This window comes from Camelus dromedarius, chromosome 18, assembly GCF_036321535.1.
Source record: "Camelus dromedarius isolate mCamDro1 chromosome 18, mCamDro1.pat, whole genome shotgun sequence".
NCBI classification, from domain to species: Eukaryota; Metazoa; Chordata; class Mammalia; order Artiodactyla; family Camelidae; genus Camelus; species Camelus dromedarius.
The window spans coordinates 12,851,062-12,863,440 of NC_087453.1; the positions used below are offsets into that span (position 1 = coordinate 12,851,062).

General features: G+C 39.4%; 1 protein-coding gene across 1 annotated transcript; it reads left to right on the plus strand.

Annotated features, from left to right (window-relative positions):
• Positions 1-77: 77 nt before the first annotated feature.
• OSER1 (oxidative stress responsive serine rich 1) lies at positions 78-10,906 on the plus strand. Its single transcript, XM_010977736.3, has 4 exons — positions 78-201; positions 3,777-3,893; positions 6,880-6,993; positions 10,077-10,906. The coding sequence occupies exons 2-4, from the start codon at positions 3,817-3,819 to the stop codon at positions 10,762-10,764; spliced, it is 879 nt and encodes a 292-aa protein (XP_010976038.1). The 5' UTR covers positions 78-201; positions 3,777-3,816; the 3' UTR covers positions 10,765-10,906.
• Positions 10,907-12,379: the final 1,473 nt, after the last annotated feature.

Sequence of the window (12,379 nt, forward strand, 5' to 3'; positions counted from 1 at the left end):
GCGCTGCCGAGTCACTGGGGTGGGAGGAGCATGGACAGGGGGCGGGGCGCGTGCCCGGTTGGCGCAGGCGCAATGCGACTCTGGAGGCGCGGGTTGCCCCCTCCGCGGGTTTAGATCCGGGTCAGTCAGGCGCGCCGCGGTCGGAGAGAGACGATCTGAACTGACGGGACTGGCTCAGCGGAGCGCCCCAGCTGCGAGGAGGTGAGTGCCCTGACGTGACGGGGAGGCGCCGTGGCACCGCGTCTCGGCCTCCAGGCCCAGCCTCGCCGCGGGCGGCTTTCTCTGGGCCCGCCTGCCTCGCGTCGCTTAGTCCCCCGGCGTTGGCTGCCTGGGCCCGGCCGGGCCTGTGCCTCTCCGCGTCCCCTGGGCCGCTGCGGCCTGGCCTTGCCCGAGCTTCGTTCTCTCGCCCCTTCCCTCCGCCGCGGCCCCTGCTCCGTGCCTCCGCCCTCTCCCTCCCGGTTGTAGCTTCCCCTTTTCGCCCTCCTCGGCCGCTCTTTGCCTCTTCCCGCCCTTTCCCGCTCGTTCCTGAGCCCCAGTCTCGTTGGCTGCCTCTTCGCCTCTGCTCCTGCCTCCTCCTGCATCCCTTACTCCTAGCCCGACTCAAGCCTCTCATCCTGGCCGGGGGAGTATCCTCAAGGGATAACTTTCTAGCAGGAGACCCCGGGCAGGCAGAGTTAGGGCCCTGGACAGCTCCCTGCTCTCCGAAACCCCCAGGTTCTGACCTTTCCCCCTATTCTGCTCAGCCACGGCCGATCCGGTTTCTGGGTGAAAAGAATTAACATCGGGCTCTAGCACCGAGAGTGTAGGGGTTGATTGGGTGTGTGAACGTGTTTTGTCTCAGGGGCCGATTGTTTCAACCCTGTCTTGTTTGCGTCGAGAGTTGCTGGACGGGGATTTCTCTCCTGGATTCCACGCTTCCTGGTGGGCTGGGAAATTTTCTGAGTCTTTAATATTGTGATGCCACGCTTACGCGCATCGTTCTCAGGTCTTTTCAGGGTCCGAAATTTGGACCTAGGCTTGAGGTTCAAAGAGGTCTTGGCTAAAAATGCAAGATATTTATATAAATAAGATTGTGACACATACTCTTAGTTGAAAGTCGGAGAAAGTCAGGAATTTGCCCTTTTGATGGAGGAACTTAGAAGAATTTTGTCATTTTTGAAAGGTTAGGGAAAATCCGAGGTCCCGGGTAATTTGCCTTAAAGTGACTTACAATAGGCCTTTAAAAGTTTAATCTTTGGCGGGGATTGTCCAATTTCAAGAAGTTAGTACAGTTAAAACGGCAAGAACGTCTTCCATAAATTTAATATTAATGAAGAAGGACACATCAATTATATGTTTCCCGGAGGTAGTTGTACAGCTCTTGATTTGAGTGGATGAGAAGCTGGGAATAGGGAGGAACATAATAAGCCTTCTTGTAATTACAAACATACTCTGATTTAGCTGTTAAGGTTATGTTTAAGACTCACCTTTGCCGTAGGTTAATATAACTGAGGGAAAAGTTGAGCAATCAAAATATTAGACGTCTGAAAATAGTTCAGATAGAACTTCATTCCTAGAGTTTTAGTCGGTGGCCAGTTTTATTTTGGTCTGTTTTGGTTTTTAAATGTTGGATTTTTTAGTGTGACTACAAGAATGTTAGGTAAGTTTGTCTAAACATCTGGAGGTCACCTGCAGTGCTATTAAGTTAGCAGTATGTTAGTTAAAAGTTCAATACCAGGGTGCAAAGTTTCTTAGCAGAGTGTTAGGGCAGGAGTGTGATTCCAGTCCTTACAGGAATGGGGTTCACAGTCCTGGTGTGTCAGATTCACCCTCATATCCCTAAGCATCCAGTCTAGTGCTAAAGCACATAGTAGGGATTCTGCCAAAATTTATGGAAGGAATGATTTCTGCCTATAGAGTACAACAATGTATATGTAGATATGATGTGTACTGATTTCCAGAGAGACCCAAAGAGGGTTTATGTGGGGGTCTGCAGGGATGGGGAGACTGGTTCAGATGATTTCACTCTATAAGGGCCAAGAGTCTGAGTATTTGACTAACTGGTCATAAAGTAATCGAGAAAAACTAACATAAAATGAAATCTTTATTTTAGTTCTGCTGGCAGGAAGAATTTGTTTATAGTCTATAGATAGCAACCTTTTAGATGCTGTGCAGCCTCAAAAATATTAGCATATGTGATCTTTCCTCCCCTCTTCTCAGGTATATAGGACTTTATTGTGTATCTGGGGAAAGAGCCTCCTCTCAATCCAGAAGAATTAGAAACCAGTGAAGTATGGAATTGATAATGTTTCCTCAAATTCATGTGCTGGTTAAATCAGCAAAATATATGTGGGTAGTGTACTTAATTTTTAAAAAAAAATTTTGTCTTAAGAAATTGAGATGAAAGCTAGCTGAATTCTTTTGAGACCGTTTTCAATGTTCCCCAGAGGGATCTACCTAAAATACATTATACACGTAAATAAATAAAAGTCTTGATTCCTTGCTTCTTAATTCTGCCACTGGTACTACGTGGTTACATTATAGCAAACGTATTATGACACCCTGACATTCGGAATATTAGAGATCTCACAATAACATCAAACTCACACCTGTGAAATAAGCAGATAAAGAATCAGAGAGGATCCATGGATCCACAGAGAAGCACTCCTCACTCTGAGAGTGGTTGTGGTGGGGTGGGGGGTGGGAGATGGGGTCCAGGGGTAGCAAGTTAGAAATAGAGAAGGTGAAGTGAATTCTTTGCTTCGTAAACTCCCCATCTTATATTTTTTATTTTACTTTTTTTTCTTTCTGTTTCCCTGTGATATGTTCATAGATACTGATTTATTTTTTGACCAGGATTTGGTGTTAATAAATTTTTTACCCTGGGTAAAAAAATTGGGAGATTAGATTCAAAGAATTTGTTAGCTTCTCTATTGTTTCTCTTGTTGCTTTGGTAGGTCTCCCCCCTCCTTTTTTTCTGTTTAATAATCTGGGTGAAAGAAGTGGTGAACTTTGGTTAAGATTAAGTGGAGATCATTTAAAGGCACATCTATAGAACAATTCCAGTGTTTTTCCTTTACTTCCTGTCTCTCATAGCTACTTTTGTTTTTCAGTTGCAAGTATAGTTCATTTATTTTCTATGTTTATTTTGTAATAAAGTATTCAAAGTATAAAGAAAACATATCAACCTTATAAGTAGAGTGTGGAATAATCAGTAATCATTGAAACATATTTTAATCCTGCTTTAACAATGGTAACATCTTGATATCTGGGCCAGGATTACTTTAGAGAAATGCTGTCATGTGTCATGAAGTTATTATCTGAAATGTTTAGAGTTAAATGAGACAAATACTCAGTAGCATTTTAAAGAATCAGAGTCCTGTAAATTGAGCTTTTTCCTTTTATTTCTGATGCAAAGGTCATCTTGCGTGTAGGTTTCTAGACTTCTACAACTGGAAAGGTTTTTCCCCCTGTTAGAAAGTATACTTAAACACAGATTTTAGGTGATCTAGTTTCCAAAATTGTGTAATAAAATATTGGCATCACGTATTTTGACAGTTTCAATTCTATCATAATAAATACACATTTTCAGTATTGTTTCATTTGTCTCCACTTAAGAAATAAAACCTATAGTTTCCTAATCATCTACATTGAAACTTCTTTTTACAAATAGAAATTTGCCTTTTCTCTCCCTAACAAGCAAGAGTAGTATCAGAAATAAAGATTTTTAACAAAATGTATACTTTTAAACCCACTTGTTTTCATTTTGCTCATTTTCTTTTTGTTTTCTTTTTTAGTATTAACGGGAACATCCATAGTAGTGTAAAATCTTTCACAATGAAATCCGAAGCCAAGGATGGAGAGGAGGAGAGTCTACAAACTGCTTTCAAGAAATTAAGAGTGGATGCGTCAGGGTAATTAGATATGAAATATATTATTGGGGGATTGTTTACTAGATATAAATAGCCATTTCTTCAGAAGAGCTCTTTCTAAAATTCCGCATTATTCATAGAAGATACAAATGTTAATAGTGTGACATTCTACCAAGTTCTGTACAGCATTGTTTTACTCATAAAAGAAACTCTTCTGTTAAATTTGGACTCCAAGGTTGGAGGTTTTCCTTAACTTTGAGGAGGGTTCCCCCCACTTCTTTTTAATCAAAGTGTCTCATTAGAGAGTTCCTCTTACATCTCTGGGGAATCACAGTATTTTTCAGTAAAAGTGAATTGGCTCAATAGAAATCTCTGCAGACATTGTCGATTTCATGGGCTCTGATTGCTGGGCCTATCACTATGGAAACCTCTATTCATTACGGTTCTGTCACTGAGATCAATAATCTTGAACCCTTTGGCCAAACTAATTAGAGCACCTGCAGACCAGCTGCTGTCTGCATGTTAATATTTCACCCCTTGCAAAGTGTTCTATGCAGGGCTCTTTTCATCCCCATTCTTTGCCCCAGGCCAGAAGAAATCTCAAATTTTTAATGGATGTAAGATTATTTCATTTCATGAATGGAAACTGAACACTCCCCAACAAGGAATAATAATAATTGCTAAAATATATTACTGATTTACTGTGCCCTAGACACCAGCTTAAGTACTCTGTACACACCATCTAATCTTCACTACTAACTTAGAAGATAGGCACTGCAGAGTATACCACATGGTTTACAGAGGAGCTACAGATGAATTAAGCCACTTGCAGAAGGTCACATTGGTAAGAAGCGGTAGAGCCAGGATTTGAACCCAGACAATGTATCTCTGGACCCTGTGCTATTAACCATTCCTTTATGTGGTACCTTGAAGACAACATGAAGAAATGCACGCAGTACTTGGCGCAGAGCAAAATTAAATAGGTGTTAGTTGTTATTATAGTTGCCTGCTTAGTACTTGCTAATACTATTTTTGACCTACCAAATGAGAAGATTTATACTAATAGATTTGCATAATAGCTGTTACAGATACTTATATTTGCTTCCCTGATACTTCAAATAAGTACACTAGGTGTTTTTTTTTCCAATATGGTCATCTTGCCATTAGAATTGGTAGGTACTTTATAAGGTATTTTGGGGAGCAGAAACAAAGCAGACAAATAGTTAGATTGGAGTCATGGTAAATTCCTTTGTGATTTCTGGTGTCGAAATATACTTTTTTTTTTTTTTAAATTTTTGGGGGAGGAGGTAATTAGGCTTATTTATTTTTAGAGGAGGTACTAGGGATGGAACCCAGGACCTCCCCCCAGAAATACACATTTTTTTAGATATAGAAATATGTATTTTAAAATATATTATTTTAATCAGGAAAATACTAGGAATGTATAAATGCACATATACATGTATATCCCTTAGTGTATAAATTTATATAAGTAATTCTTGATATACAGACTTCTTTCCTGGTGTTTTAAGAAGTTGGAATATAAAATTAAGCTATTTCCATGCCCCTAAAAATTACTTGGAACATTGAAAAAACTTTAAAAAATATCTGTACAATGTATGGTCATATGTATTTGTAGCATGCAATCTACTTTGAGTAAAATTATAGAAAGAGAAGGAGCAGTGGAGAACATTTGAGAAAACCAAATAAATAAAAGTACGAGGAGTGAGTCATCACCATGACTAAGCAGAGTAAGACTTGTATAGAGTAACATACATTTATAGTTGTTTCATATTGTTGCTGATTTACGAGTGGAATATCTGAGGTACTGAGTCATAAACTAACCAAGCCTTGCCAGGAATTTAGCATGATCCTGTTGAACAGGTTTTGATTCCTAATGGTATTTGTCTTATTGGGACAAATCTCTATATTGTAAAACAACATAGTCCTTTTTATCAGATTATAAAATAATACATGCTTATTATGGATAAATCATGAAACAAAAAAAAGAGTAAAGAAAGAAAGTAAAAATCACAATTTACTATGACCACTGTTAATATCTAGATCGTCTGTAATAACATCATACCCTTTTTTTTACACAGTTGAGATTATAATGTATATACAGGTGTTTATCCATGCTGTTTTCTCTATGTTGTAAGCATTCTCCCATGTCATTAAAAGTTCTTTGTACACTTAATTTTTAATAAATTCCTAATCCATTGTACAAATGGGCCATAATTTATATAATACAGTATTTTCTGTTATTGAGTATTTAGGTTATTCCCATTTTTAGTTTTCAATTATATTTCAGTGAACATCTATTTACTTAGTAGATTGTTTCTTTCTAAAGGATATTTATCACTACCACAGTATTGTATAGTAGGGGCTCTGTTTATGTGTGTATTGAAAAGGTCCAAAAGATTTTAACATGAAATGGTGGTGATCTCTGGGTTGTGAGATTATAGATGATTCTTTTTTTCCCTCTTTTAAATTTTTCATCTTTACTGGGAACCCATATTACTTGTGTAATTTTAAACTGCAAAGATTTAATTTTGAGTAATATTTCAAGTTCATTAGTTATAAAAATTAGGATATTTTTGTATAAGGTGTATACTATTTGAAAAAGTATTCATTTCCAAGTTAGATTGAGTTTCCTAAAGTTTTTGCGCCTAAACTTAGTTTCAGCGGCTCTGGTTTGCCACATGAAGTAAGTGGTCAGTGTCATTAGCAATCTCCCTGGACATAAGGCCTGATCTGCCCCAGATAAACAGCCTAAAAGTCTATTTATATCCCACTGCTGGTTACACTTAAGAATCATTCTTTAGCTTATGATTTTGCACCTGTGAGCTCTCAGAGATCCTCCAAATTTGGTTTTGGGGGAAAATTTACACTAAAAGCTGAGCAGTTTTTGAGAAACCCAAACTACAAAGACACTAAAGGTATTAGTACTTGGGTTTGGGTTGATGAGGGCAATAAGTTCTCCTCTTTGCACGGTTTTCAAAGCAGTAAACTTTGTTCTTGTCTTTAGGTCCATAGCATCTCTGTCTGTTGGAGAAGGCGCAAGTGTCAGAGCATCCGTCAGGACAGCAGCAGATGATACCAAACCTAAAACCACATGTGCATCTAAAGACAGTTGGCATGGGTAAGGGCTCATTACAGACGATTTTTATCCCAGTACCTTAAAACATTTTTCGGTTTTCTTTCCTGAGTATGTTATGATGTAGAATCCAAGGACCACGATTAAAGAAGACCCTTTCTTCTCATTGCAGATTTGCTGAGGCTTGCTGTATGGCCTGGTTCATAGTCAGTCTTTATCAGTGTATGTGTGTTTGTGAAGAATAGTTCTCCTCTAATCATTCTTAGGTTCTGTGTGTCCCCACTACAGTAAAGGCTTTTAAATGTGTTATTTGGACCTTTTTCAACTAATTTTTTGGGGGGATCACTTCGACCTGTTAATAATTGAGAGGAATTTGTTGAAATCTTCTCGACAGGAGTGCATTTGTCTGTTTTCCCCTAAGTTCTATATTTTTGCTTTGTGTGTTTTGAAGCTGTTTCATTGGGTGCATGTAGCCCAGGTTCATGCCAATTTAGAATGTTTCCCTGGTGAATTGAGACTTCTATTATCTTAGTAATCCTCTAAGTCCTTCAGAGTGGTTTTTGTCTTAAAGTCTGTTTTATCTGGAATTAATATAGTGAATCCAGTTGTCTTTTAGTATCTGCCTACTGTATCTTATTCTGTTCTTTTACTTTCAACCATTCTGTGTTTCAAAATTTTAGGTGTGTCTCCTAAATATATATGGCTTATTTTGTTTTGTTTTCTTCAATAATCTTTTTAACTGCTGAGTTTAATGCATTTACATTTATTTTGATTATTGATATATTTGGACTTCTCTTTGCTCTTTTACTTTATGCTATTTGCTCTGCTTACTCTTTTTCTTTTTTTCCGCACCTCTCTCTCCTCCTCACCTTTTTATTTGAAATAGGTTTGTTTTTCTCCCTACCATTTTTCTTTCTACTGGTTTGGAAATGGTATACTTTGTTTCTATTCTTTCAGTAGTTAGCCTTGAAATTTTACCACATATGCTTTACAAAGACAGAAGCTAACACTTTAACCTTCCTCCTCAGAATTGTTTTGCTCTGACCTCCAGATTTCCATGGTGTAGTTGCCCAGTATTTTAATTCTGTCACTTGTTTTTATTCTCACAAATTTGATTTTGTTTAATCTACTTTATGTATTTAAATGGAGAGTTCATTTAGATTCATCTCATTTGTAGTTTCTTTGCTCTCACCATTCTTGTATCTCAGACCTTCCATGTAGGATCACTTTCTTCCTAAAGTTCTTCCTTCAGAAGTTCCTTTGATAAAAGTCTGTTATTAGTAAATGGAGCCTCTATGTTAGTTCTCCACATAGAATAAATTTGAATGGTGTCCCCAGAGTTGTATACATCATATTCTATTGATAAATACACTTGGATATGGCTTATCTGAAAATGTCTTTATTTTATCCTTGTTCTTGAAAGCTGTATCTGATTTGATACACTGGAAATCTGTTCTAGTTGACTTTTAGCATTTGAAGGTATTATTCATTGTCTTCTGGCTTCTATGTTGATGTTGAAAAGCCTACTTTCAATCTAATTGTTGTTCTTTTGGAAATAATTTGTCTAGTTGCTAGCTATTTTTAAGGTGTTCCTGTTGTTTTGGATATTCTGCAGTTGGCTGTCTTGCTTTAGTGTGCTTCCCGTAGCTGTAGATTCTCCTCTTGTATCAATTCAGAAAATTTCTCAGCCATTATCTCTTAAAAAATTACTTGTCTTCCATCCTCTGTATTCTTTCATAGACTCCAGACTTTTTATTCTTCTTAACATCTCTTAAAACTTCTACATTTTTCCAGATCTCCAAGTCTCTGTGCTGCATTCTATGTCAAGAGTTGGCAAATGTTTTTGTAAAAGGTCAAATAATAAACATTTTAGGCTTTGGAGGCCAAGAGGTGAGATCCAAGGATATTACGTAGGTTTGCTTGATGTGCACCATCCTGTAGGTAAACACACTTTGTGTTCAGTTGCTGAGATAGTCTAGTGTGAAATAACTAGCCTGGTGTGATGGGTGAGTGGGGGCATTGCCAGGGTCGGTTTTACTCTGCCCCAGTGGCCTTCTCTGCCAGCATGCCCTTCTCTCCTCCAGAGAGCCTGGCACAAACTGATTCTCTCTCTCAGTGCCCAGCGATTGCTGATAGCACAGCCCCAACATGTAGATGGTAGCCAGTGTGGGCCTGGGCAGTGGCGTGACACACACGTCTGCTGGCCAGGAAGGCAGGCACAGGCAGTGAGGGGAAGAACAGGGGCACAGGTGGGGGACACCCCAGCCGCGTCTCCGTGGCTCACAGGTCTAGTTCATGGGAGCAGTGTCTGAGGGGCTTATATAAAAACACGTAGGGGCCAGATTTGATCCACACACTGCAGTTTGCTGACCCCTGGTGTAAATAATTCAGATTTATCCTTTAGTTCAGTATTTCTTTTCTTAGCTGTATATATTCTTCTGTTTAGCCCATCTATTTAATTTCATATATAAACTTTTTAAAGTTCTGTTTGGTTCTGTTTTCAAATTTGCTTGGCAATTTTGAGTCTCTTTTCTTTGCTCATTTCTTATTTATTTAAATATTTTATCAAAAGTTATATAGTGTGTCCGATAATTCCCAATATCTGAAAACTTCAGGGAGTCTAAATCTGTTTTTTAGCTGTTCCCAACGATAGAAATGAATCCTAAATCTGCTACTCTGTTGAGTAATCATGTCATAGTGGCCATTTGTAGCATTAGCGCCACAGTGGTACTGAAGCTGCTGTGTTCAGGGCATAGAGCACAAGGCTGAGGTTTTACAGCATCAGTCTAAGTTGTCTGTGCAGAGCACTTCCCTAGATTCACTGGTCAAAGGCTCCCAAGCCAAGGATTGTGGCAGAGCAGGCAGGTATTCTGCACCAAATTTTGATCCAAGAAATGCAATTAAAAACTACCCTTTACCTCTCCTGTTTCTATAGCTTGTTAATAAAGCTGTTGAAGTTTTTGAGACACAGAGACTTAGCTTGAAAATGGAAGCAGGCACATCTCTTTGGGGGAAACTGATTTAGACCTATAAACCTGAGAGGTGGCAAATTTCCAACTAGCTCATATCTGTTTAGAAGAGCTTTGTATCCCAGCATCTTCCTATGCATTTTTTTTTTTCCCTTTTAGGTCTACAAGGAAGTCTTCACGAGGAACAGTGAGAACCCAGCGTCGTCGACGTTCTAAGTCTCCTGTCCTTCATCCTCCAAAGTTTATACATTGCAGTACAATAGCTGCTTCCTCCAGCAGCCAGCTCAAGCACAAAAGCCAGACTGACTCCCCTGATGGCAGCAGTGGGCTGGGAATTTCAACCCCTAAAGAGTTCAATGCAGGAGAGTGCTCCACTTCCCTCGATACTAATCACACAGGGGCAGTTGTTGAGCCATTGAGAACTTCGGTTCCAAGGCTCCCGTCAGAGAGTAAGAAGAAAGACTCCTCTGATGCTACCCAAGTCTCCCAAGCAAGTCTCAAGGCCAATGATCTCTCTGACTTTCAATCTGTTTCTAAGTTAAACCAGGGCAAGCCCTGTGCATGCATAGGCAAGGAGTGCCAGTGTAAGAGGTGGCATGATATGGAAGTATATTCCTTTTCAGGCCTGCAGAATGTCCCTCCGTTGGCCCCAGAACGAAGATCCACGCTTGAGGACTACTCTCAGTCGCTTCACACCAGAACTCTGTCCGGCTCCCCCCGCTCCTGTTCTGAGCAAGCTCGAGTCTACGTGGATGATGTGACCATTGAGGACCTGTCAGGTTACATGGAATATTACTTATATATTCCCAAGAAAATGTCCCACATGGCAGAAATGATGTACACCTGAGAGCAAGAAGCTAATTCCTACGCTTTAAACCAATGAAGGGTTGTCAGAGAGATTTAGTTAACGGCAGACCTTGTGGCCACTTTGTGTGAGAAGACATCTCCTGCTCACTGTGCTTGCAATAAAAACTTTTCTTGGCATCTCAGTTAATCTTCATTCTTTAAACTTACTCTCCAAGTTCTTACATACCCACCAAGACAAGCAGATCAAAGAAAAATCCCTCTCGTTTAGAAATGTTAATGGAGTAGGGTGAAAAAACCATAATTGCTTGACTGGTAGCAGTGGGTCTGTGGTAAAAGCCTTTGTAAAACAGTGTATTTTTCAGATCTGTTTAAGATTTGGGTGCCAAGGAAAATGAAATGTGGTTTTGTAACTGGATTGAACATTTGTGATGCTGTAGTTGCCAGCCCAGAATATTAGAAGTTATATGACTGGTTTAAACCACCTCTGATTTAATGCAAGATTTATTGTGTCTTTAAAAGTTTCCTATGTTATTGTTAAGCCAGAGATCGAAGGTTTAGATTCACTATGAATAAACTAGCTGGCCTGCCCTCTATTGTTTGAGAGAGTCATTAACCCTCACTAAATACACCCCTGCTGGTGCTCCTTACCCTGAGACACGGTACATGAACTTTCTTACATAAGAAGCGACTTAGCGGGGCGCTGCCTCTGTTGGCAGGAAGGGGTGTGATACATGAAACTACTGTGTGTCTTCTCCGTCTCTGGCATTTCAGTATCTATGGCACGTTTCAGTCTCTTGCAGTGTAGATCACATACCTCAGTTTCAAATGTTCTGGATGGATATTATCTCTTTGCACTGCCCTTCTACCCCCGTAACCCCTAAAGAGAATTTTATACATGCTGTGTCCCATATTTAATAGCTGACCATCCCACAGTTCTCTCCAAAGTTTGGTAAAAAATAAAATCTGTCCTCGGTTTCAGTGGAGGATGAATTCTGATCTTTTCCAGCTGACTCCAAAGTGGATTTCATGTAGGCCACATAGTTAAATTCAAACCATCCTAACTCCAAGCATACTCATGAAATTCAGAGAAAATTTCTCCAGCCATTTTAACATCATGTTATAACAGAAAGTTCATTTTACTTTTTAGATTATGAACTAAGTTTTACTAAAATAGCCCATTGGCTGTGGGGTTGGTTGATGATAGTGGGGCGTGGGCGTGACGAATAGGTGATTTATACTTGGGAGAGGTGAGAAGGGTGTTTTTAAACTGGAAAATCCCTGAACTTAAGTAGTGAGAGAGCCCAGCTAGTTTTTGGTTTAGTATGGATTTAATAACACGTGAAGGCTGCGGTTGGAGGAAGAGCAAAATGCCTTGGTATCACAGCACTAGGAACTCTTTGACAGTTTTCTTAACGCTCACAGAAGGTGCACTGTTTCACGTGTCTAAGGCAGCAGCTCTGAAACTCTGGTCTTAGGACTCTTACATTTACAAATCAAGGATCTCAGAGCTTTTGTTTATGTGGGTTCTATTTATCAGTATTTCCCACATTAGAAATTAAAACAAGACATTTTAAAAATACGTATTCATTTAAAAATAATCCACAAAACCATTTACGTTAATATAAATAATATCTAACTGGAAAATAGCTTTTCCA

Excerpts from the sequence above, each read along its gene's own strand:
- OSER1 (XM_010977736.3), top strand. The coding sequence starts at position 3,817 with ATGAAATCCGAAGCCAAGGATGGAGAGGAGGAGAGTCTACAAACTGCT. Across the intron at positions 3,894-6,879 it reads TTAAGAGTGGATGCGTCAGG|GTCCATAGCATCTCTGTCTG; the intron begins GTAATTAGATAT and ends TCTTGTCTTTAG. Across the intron at positions 6,994-10,076 it reads TCTAAAGACAGTTGGCATGG|GTCTACAAGGAAGTCTTCAC; the intron begins GTAAGGGCTCAT and ends TTTCCCTTTTAG.